Source organism: Oncorhynchus clarkii, chromosome 20 (genome assembly GCF_045791955.1).
Source record: "Oncorhynchus clarkii lewisi isolate Uvic-CL-2024 chromosome 20, UVic_Ocla_1.0, whole genome shotgun sequence".
NCBI lineage: Eukaryota > Metazoa > Chordata > Actinopteri > Salmoniformes > Salmonidae > Oncorhynchus > Oncorhynchus clarkii.
The window spans coordinates 6,169,478-6,179,100 of NC_092166.1; the positions used below are offsets into that span (position 1 = coordinate 6,169,478).

The following is a 9,623-nucleotide window of genomic DNA, read 5'->3' on the forward strand; positions in this document are numbered from 1 at the left end:
TCACCGACCAGATAATTCAAAGCATCTCATTGGCCAATACATAGCATCAGTAATCCAGGGTTTATATACGTCATTGCTCCCAACAACTAATGATGATTTCAACATTTTACATGTTAGTCATTTAGCAGACGCACGAGCGTTTATCCAGAGTGATTTACAATAGTGAGTGCATACGTTGTCATACTGGTCATCCGTGGGAATCGTACCCACAACCCAATTGCAAGCACCATGCTCTACTTTTTATTTTTAATTAACAAATATCAACAAACAAAAGACGAATAGTCACATGCAAACAAGCATACATACAAACTATTTACATTGCCAGGAATCCTAAACAAACTAATTATATTCATTAATCATACAACACGTTTTAATTGGCTTTTTGTTTTTCATTTTAGTTAAAGTAGTTACATATTGTTTAAAATAATTTATAAAGTGAAAAAATTTAGGTTTTGAATTAGACCATTGCATTTGTGAATATGAACTGTACCTAGTATTATTAGCAGTTGAATTAAATATACTACATCTTTATGTCAGAATTTCTGAAATAAATCATTATATCAAAACCATTAAATAGTACAACCGGCCCTAAATAAAAAATGTAAACAAAATTCTGTATGTCAATCCAATAAATTATACTATAAATACAGGCAAAAAACAAATGCAAAATGGTCTCCTTCATGCCACAGAAATGACATTTATAGTCTAATATTCAGTGCACCATGCTCTACCAACTGAGCCACACAGGACTGTGGTGATGTCAGATGTTTTGCTTTACAACATGTCATACGGTAATTCTACGAGCTTAACGTAGCTACAGTATGACCATTTGAGTATGACATCTTTTTCCTTGACCCTCCATATCATCATGTGAGAAGCAACATTTGCACAATGACAAAGTGTGTGTGTGTGTGTGTGTGTGTGTGTGTGTGTGTGTGAGTGTGTGAGTGTGGGGGGGTTCCAACTTGGGCCTCTGGAAAGAGCTCAGACTTTCCGACCTGAAGATTACTGACGTCATGATTACACCTCGTATTTTTCCAGAGTTCCCAGTTGTTTTGAATGTGGCATAATTCCTTCCAAACGGACAAATTATAACCCAGATACTCATAACACTGTACACGTAGCCTTATCCCATTGGACAGTTGATCTAGCCTCATTTTACATCTCAGATGTGTATAGTGTAAAGCTGGATTTATGAGTTAGCCAGCGAACTTTGATTAACAACCAGAAAGCTAAACTTAGATGTGTGTTTTGGTTGTTGAGTGAATTAGACCATTCCCGTTTCAAGCCATCTTTCCTAAATAAAATAAAAAAGTGTTATTACAGACCATTTAGGAAAGTTTGCTGGCTAACTGAAAGATCCCGTTTTGTTGTATACCCCTCAGCTGAACAAGCGGCGATATTTCAATATTAGCACTTGACAATTTCAAAACGGACCTAAAAAGATACCACCTGGGAAAAATATGACCCCTTTCCAAACATATCCCCCAAAATATAGACAAGGCAAAACATTTCCTCCTGAAAGGCAAGTAGAGCGAGGAGCATTCTGAAAGGATTCAGACCGCTTCACATTATTACATTACAGCCTTGATCTAATATTGATAAAATTGCACCCCCCCCCCCCCCCTTTCCCTTCAAATCTACACACAATACCCCTTAATGACATCACAATAACCCATAACGACCAAACCATTTTTTTGTTTAAATATTTGGAAAATGTATTACAAATGTAAAAAAAATAATTTTTACATAAGTATTCAGACCCTTCACTCAGTACTTTGTTGAAACACCTTTGGCAGCAATTACAGTCGAGTCTTCTTGGGTATGACGCCACAAGCTTGGCACACCTGTATTTGGGGAGTTTCTCCCATTCCTCTCTGCAGATCCTCTCAAGCCCTGTCAGGTTGGATGGGGAGCGTTGCTGCAGTTATTTTCAGGTCTCTCCAGAGATGTTCGATTGGTTACAAGTCCGGGCTCTGGCTGGGCCACCCAAGGACATTGAGATTTGTCCCAAAGCCACTCCTGTGTTGTCCTGTTGGAAGGTGAACCTTCGCCTCAGTCTGAGGTCCTGAGCGCTCTGGAGAAGGTTTTCATCAAGGATCTATCTTTACTTTTCTCCATTCATCTTTTCCTCGATCCTTCCAGTCACTGTCGCTGAATAACATTCCCACAGCACCTGACCAAGGCCCTTCTCCCCAATTGCTCAGTTTGGCCTTTCTGCCAGCTCTAGGAAGAGTCTTGGTGGTTCTAAACTTGATCCATTTAAGACGTTTTTTGGTACAATTTCCCAGATCTGTGCCTCGACACAATGCTGTCTCTGAGCTTTACGGACAATTCCTTCAACCTCGTGGCTTGGTTTTTGCTCTGACATGCACTGTCAACTGTGGGACCTTATAAAGACAGGTGTGTGTCTTTCTAATCCATTGAATTTACCACAGGTGGACTCCAAACAAGTTGTAGAAACGTCAAGGATGATCAATGGAAACAGGAAGCACCTGAACTCAATTTCAAATCCCATAGGAAATGGTGTAAATAAAGCTATTTCTGTTTAATTTGCAAAAAGTCTAAACACCTGTTTTCACTTTGTCATTATGGGGCAGATTGATTTTGGGGGGGGGGGGGGGGGGAAATAATAATTGAATTAATTTCAGAATAAGGCTGACTTAATGTGGAAAAAGTGAAGGAGTCTGAATACTTTCCGAATGCACTGTAGGTACTAAACTCAGCAAAGAAACTTTCCTTTTTCAGGACCCTGTCTTTCAAAGATAATTTGTAAAAATACAAATAACTTCACAGATCTTCATTGTAAAGGGTTTAAACACAGTTTCCCATGCTTGTTCACTGAACAATGAATGAACATGCACCTGTGGAACAGTCGTTAAGATTACAGACGGTAGACAATTAAGGTCACAGTTATGAAAACGTAGGACACTAAAGAGGCCTTTCTACTGACTCTGAAAAACACCAAAAGAAAGATGCCCAGGGTCCCTGCTCATCTGCGTGACTGTGCCTTAGGCATGCTGCAAAGAGGCATGAGGACTGCAGATGTGGCCAGGGCAATACATTTTAATGTCCGTACTGAGACGCCTAAGACAGTGCTACTGTGAGACAGGACGGACAGCTGATCATCCTCGCAGTGACAGACCACGTACCACGTCGGTACATCTGAACATCACACCTGCGGGACATGTACAGGATGGCAACAACAACTGCCCGAGTTACACCAGGCACGCACAATCCCTCCATCAGTGCTCAGACTGTCCACAATAGGCTGAGAGAGGCTGGACTGGCAGGTCCTCACCAGACATCACCGGCAACAACGTCGCCTAAGGGCACAAACCCACCGATGCTGGACCAGACATGACAGGCAAAAAGTGCTTTTCACTGACGAGTCGCGGTATTGTCTCACCAGGGGTGATGGTCGGATTCGCATTTATCGTCAAAGGAATGAGCGTTACACCGAGGCCTGTACTCTGGAGTGGGATCGAGTTGGAGGTGGAGGGTCCATCATGGTCTGGGGTGGTGAGTCACAGCATCATCGGACTGAGCTTGTTGTCATTGCAGGCAACCTCAACGCTGTGCATTACAGGGAAGACATCCTCCTCCCTCATGTGGTACCCTTCCTGCAGGCTCATTCTGACATGACCCTCCAGCATGACAATGCCACCAGCCATACTGCTCGTTCTGTGCGTGATTTCCTGCAAGACAGGAAATGTCAGTGTGCTGCCATGGCCAGAGAAGAGCCCGTGAGCACATCTAGGATGTTGGATCAGAGGGCGAGGGCCAGTCCTCCCAGAAATGTCCAGGAACTTGCAGGTGCTTTGGTAGAAGAGTGGGGTAACATCTCACAGCAAGAACTGGCAAATCTGGTGCAGTCCATGAGATGCACTGCAGTACTTAATGCAGTTGGTGGCCAGATACTGTTGATACATCAGATACTGACTTTTGATTTTGACCCCCCCCCCCCCCCCCAATTCAGTTGACAGTGAGAGGATGTTTTTTTGTTGCCGAGTTTATATTAACCAGTAGGCCGATGTGATTGGTAATAACGAGAGGTTAAGTATCCAACAGTTTTGTTTTCAAGCATACGGTCTTAAATTGTAGGCCTACACAATAATATAGTGTGATAGCTTTGCCTTGAAATGGTTAATTGGATTAAAAAGTACTGTAAATTCAGCACTGGTCTCACAATGAAGTGGTCATCGGAGCAGTTTAGAACCACACACACAATGTTTAATGAAATAGCTTAATTCAATGAAATTGCATGTCTACATTTTTTTTTTTTAGAGATGCTTTATTCACATGTAATTCAGACTTGCAATACAATAAAACAAAATATTAATTCACCCTCAGCACATTTTTTTTTAAATTGCCCTAAAATACAATAAGCTGATATTTCATCATATCAATAACTATTTTTGCATATACAGTATAGGCTACACAACAACTATCGCCAATGTCTGCAGTTGTTGCAAAAAAAATGCTCCTGTACCGACTGCGTGTTAAACTAAACCAGTAGTGGTTTTTTCAACAACTGAGCACAATGCCTTTACATTTCAGTGACACAGAGCAAAAAAAAAGCTGTGATATATATTTTGTCTCCCTCCCCTCCCCGCCCCCCAAAAAAAGAAAAAGAAGAGAGTTCACTGTTCTGGCAGTCACCCAACCCATTTAATTACTCTTCAGTGGTATATTCCACACCCCTTTAATTAATGTCTGTTCAGTGGTACATTCCACAAACATTGTCTCCTTCCTTAATTTTCTCCTTCCTGTTCACTGTCGGAGCCCTTCGCTCATCATCAGTCTTCTTCCTCCTGCCGCTGTGGGGGTGTTAGTTCTCCCTCTCTCATATGGGCGTGGCCCTCCACTCCTTGCCCTCCGTCAAAGCGCGCGGTTGGTGGATGAACACGCTATACCGCACGCCCTGATTGGCCGCCGCCCTCACAAAGCCACTGTTCGCCGTCATTGTGACTGCCCGTAGTGTGTCGCCCGTGCCGAAAATCATGAGCGAGCGGGGGTTCACCTTGGAGCTGGCAGTGAGGCGCTGGGTGCGCTCCGACGGCTGGTCGGGTACCACCCGTAGCCGCCTCAGCAGCTCATCGGCGCGCGCCTTCTCGCCGGGGCCGCCGAGCGTGTCCAGGATGACGCGGAAGTCGTTTACGGCCGACTGGCACGCGTACAGCTCCTTGCCCGCCATGAACTCCTGGAGGCGAGGGAGGACCTTGTCCTGACGCTCCTGGGCTGCCTGCTCAGTCAGCACCTGCTCCTTGAAGGCCAAGCGGCAGTGGCCGTGGCTCAGTGACGACACGTACGTGATGAGTGTAGTGATGTCCAGGTTGGCCCGCCGGCACACATCTACCTTGACCCCGGTGGGGAATGCCAGGCTGGCCACGATGGTGTCGCGGTCAACTCGCGTGTGCTCGACATCTTCTGCGTCGTCGTCTTCTTCGACAAAGTTTTCAACGTCTTCATCTTCTTCCGCTGCCTTGCCTTCTCGCTCTTCCTCTTCGTAGCAGTGTTCCATACCCTCCTTGTTTGCTCCCTCCCCCTCTTCCTCCTCGCTTCCTTCCTCCTCCGCCATCACCAAGTTTACCGCCACGATGTCCCCGCGCACCGAGATGCCAATCTCTCTCAGGCGGTCGGCCATTGGGCTGGAGACGCCATTGTAGAAGGCAAAGATAATGTGTGGGTTGCTGTACTGCACAGGCTGCTGGCGGCTGGCCTGCAGGAAGTCCTCAGCTTGCTCCACCACACTCTTGTCGCCGTACTGGCCCCGACCCTGCCAGATGTTGTGCAGTGCCTCTGCCTTGCGCCCAATAGCCTTGACCCAGGTGTGCCCGCCGTTGGCCACCACGTCCACCACCAGCGTCTGCTTGGCGCCGCCGCCGTCCTCGTAGGCGAACACATGCAGCACGCTCACCACCATCTCCAGTGACTCCGCCGACTCCACAATGGCCTGTTTTCAAATAGATTTATTGGACAGATTTACAAAAACAAATTGGATGTGAATACAACGATACACAGTAAAAAACCAGTGAAGATTAAACCAAAAAAGTCAACCAACATATTTTCAATATGGTCCTCGTTGTCAGATGGGTAAAACAATGGACAGCTATAGAGCAAGACTAATTGTCCACTGGGCACTCTAAAAATAGGAACCGTTTCAACATAATTCAATTGGAAAATACATACAATATAGAAACAATATATATACACAATATATAAACAATATATATACAATATATAAACAATATATAAACAATATATATACAATATATATACAATATATAAACAATATATATACAATATATAAACAATATATAAACAAGACCCACCTTCAGGTGGGTGAGGTTGGTGCTCTGCAGGTGGGACTCCTTGATGAGCACCTTGCCCGCCTCCACCTTGGTCAGGAACTTGAGCTCGGCTCGCAGCTTGCTGCAGAGCTTGGCCCGGCCCTCCACATCGCGCACCTGCCTCGCACAGAGCTGGTCCACACGCTTGAGCAGCTCTTGGGCCACCTGGATACGCTCCTGCAGCATGGAGTGTGTGGCAGCCATCTTTGGTGCATTATTCCTGAAGAGACAGACCAAGGATAGACTCACACATTAGGGTGGTTGCTTACACCACCAATAACAAAACTTGTATGTTCTTAAGCATGCAGACTCTGCATTGATCTGTAAATGTAGTAAATGTGAAAAACTAATACAACCATTGGATTTCAAAAACATGATACGAACAACTTCAATCATTTTTGCGTATCAACACAAACTACAACGTCTAGCCTTACTCAACATTCAATTTAACCAAAGCGCCTGAATATACTGTTTGTTTCAGCATGGGATGGAACATTCAAATCAATCAACAAACTCCACATTGAGCTATGTCAATTTACGTAATAACACTAGTGAGTGTTAGAATCACACGTGGCACTTTCAGAACTTAATCGTAAACGAGTCAAACAGAGACGGAATTCCAACTGGGCGAGTAAACACATCAGTATCCAAACCGTATTATTATTATTTGTAATAATTATTTGTAAGAGAATAATTTATAGGGAGCAGCAGATTGCCAGTTGTCTTAGATAAAATGCCTTCAGAAAGTATTCGAATCAAATGTATTTATAAAGCCCTTCTAACATCAGCTGATATATCAAAGTGCTGTACAGAAACCCAGCCTAAAACCCCAAACAGCAGGTGTAGAAGCACGGTGAAGCAGGTGTAGAAGCAAGTATTCACATCCTTTGACTTGTTCCACATTTTGTTGCCTGGATTCAAAATTGATTTAAATCGATATTTTCACACACACACACACACACACAACGTGCAAACATGTTTAGAAATGTTTGCAAATCTATTGAGATAGAAACACATATCTCCTTTACATAAGTATTCATACCCCTCAGTCAATACTTTAGAAAATAACCTTTGGCAGCGATTACAGCTGTGAGTCTTTTGGGGTAAATCTGAGGTTTCCACACCTGGATTTTGCTACATTTACCCATCATTTCTTTCAGAAGTCTTCAAGCTGTCAAATTAATTGTTGATCATTGCTAGACAACCATTATCAGGTCTTTCCATATACTTTTTTCAAGTATATTTAAGTCAAAACTAACTCGGGTCACTCAGGAACTTTCCCTGTCTTCTGTTTCTTTTTTTTTTTTTCATCCTGAAACTCCAGTCCTTATTGATTACAAGCATACCCATAACACGATGCAGCCACCACTACGCTTGAAAATATGGAGTGGTACTCTGTAATGTGTTCTATTTGCCCCAAACATAACACTTTGTATTCAGGACAAAAAGTGAATTGCTTTGCCACATTTTTTTGCAGTATTACTTTAGTGCCTTGTTGCAAACAGGATGCATGTTTTTGGAATATTTGTCATTTAGTTTAGCATTGTTGAGTGACTAGAATGTTCTTGATTCATCCTGTTTTATCCCATCACAGCAATTTTAAACTAACTGGTTTTAAAAAGTCGCCATTGGCCTCATGGTGAAATCATTCCTCTCCGGCGACAGAGTTAGAAAGGACGCCTGTGTCTTTGTGGATGGTGTATCTATACACCCAGTCACTACAAAGTGTAATTAACTGCTCAAAAGGGATATTCAATTTCTGCTTTTTATTTTTTACCCATCTACAGAGGCATTGGAAAACCTCCCTGGTCTTTGTGGTTGAATCTGTGTATGAAATTCACTGCTCGACTGAGGGACCTTACAATTATTTTTATGTGGTAGGGTGCAGAGATGGAGGTAGTCATTCAAAAATCATGTTAGACTATTATTGCACATAGTCCATGCAACTTTATTATGTGACTTGTTATGCACTTATTTAACTCCGGAACTGATCTATTTTTGCCAATAATAAAAGGGGTTGAAAACAAACATAATTCCACTTTGACAATATAGGGAGCTGTGTGAAGGCAGTCACCACAAAAAAATAATGAATTCATTTAAAACATTTTCACATTCAGGCTGTTAACATAACACAAATGTGGAGAAAAAGAAGGTGTGTCAATACTTTCTGAAAACACTGTAGTTTTAGGACTAGAGCACCAGTTGCTTGCGGAGTTCATTGTTCCTAGTGCTATACGGAATGTTTTCCCTGATGCACCGCCTGTGACACAGCTAACTTTGTAACAAATTAACATCAGTTGAGTAGAAGCCCGTTATTACAGGTCAGCTATGTGTTTTATCGACAAACAACAACAAAAAACGCCCTTACAACATGCTAACAATTAGTATCTCGTTCGTTTTTCCCGTTTACTAGTGGTTGTCGGTAGCTAACATATGGTTTCATTAGCAACATTAACCAGCAAGCTAGCTAGCTATAGCTAAAGTTTGCTTACACTACCGACTGTAGTGTGCCTGTCAAATTGAAATTATGTTTGGGTTTTAATTTTAACAAAACGAAACACCGCACAGTATGAAAATGTATCATAATTATTCAAAAACACTTACGGTCAAAAAAAAGCCGGTAAATTACTATGCTGCGTTGCAGCTACCTTGATACGTGTACCCCGGGCCCGGTGACGGTGCTTGTCCGCCTCTCTCAGCTGTCTGGTCGGTGGTCGCGCTCTGCTCATATCAAGCAGAATGCAGTGAAACAGTGGGGAAAAAATACCTCTGTCGCCATCTACCTTGGAGTTGAAGTAGGTCTACTCTCACACCATTTAAAATAGGCTTACTTTATTTGAATCTACAAATCACAAGTGAACGCATTTTCATCAATGTATGTGCTATTTCCACCGAAAATTCAGCCTCTTTGAAAATGAAAAAAAAAAAAAATCACAACTACACAATTCAACACACAGCAGACAACTGGTTCCCTTCTAACCATGACCACAATTGAGAGTAATAGTAATTTTGTCTTTTTGTAGGCACTGACTCTGCCATGGTTCTGTTGAACAAACCCTTTGGAGAAACGAATTCAGTTTTTGTATGGGTTTTGGAAAAACGCTGAAAATAAGGTCTGCTGTAAACAGACTTAGAACAAAACATACAAGATCTCAGGACTATGACATAATCTTCATCAGCTAACATCACTTTTGTTTGGGGGGGGGGGGGGGGCCTTGAAATTTGGAAGCATTTATGAACAAATATATAATAGCAACATGTAACGTTTTG

The 9,623-nt window shown here is 42.7% G+C and overlaps 1 protein-coding gene across 2 annotated transcripts; it reads right to left on the reverse strand.

Moving 5' to 3' along the window:
- Window positions 1-4,430: 4,430 nt before the first annotated feature.
- On the reverse strand, window positions 4,431-9,083 carry c20h7orf25 (chromosome 20 C7orf25 homolog). 2 transcript variants are annotated; one of them, XM_071117679.1, is made up of 3 exons: window positions 9,002-9,083; window positions 6,336-6,573; window positions 4,431-5,956 (listed from the first exon to the last, which is right to left on the reverse strand). In XM_071117679.1, exons 2-3 carry the CDS (start codon window positions 6,555-6,557, stop codon window positions 4,847-4,849), a joined length of 1,332 nt encoding a protein of 443 aa, XP_070973780.1. In that variant the 5' UTR covers window positions 6,558-6,573; window positions 9,002-9,083; the 3' UTR covers window positions 4,431-4,846. The 2 variants fall into 2 exon arrangements, with proteins under 2 accessions (XP_070973780.1, XP_070973779.1); XM_071117678.1 differs by having other exon boundaries at window positions 8,958-9,056.
- Window positions 9,084-9,623: the final 540 nt, after the last annotated feature.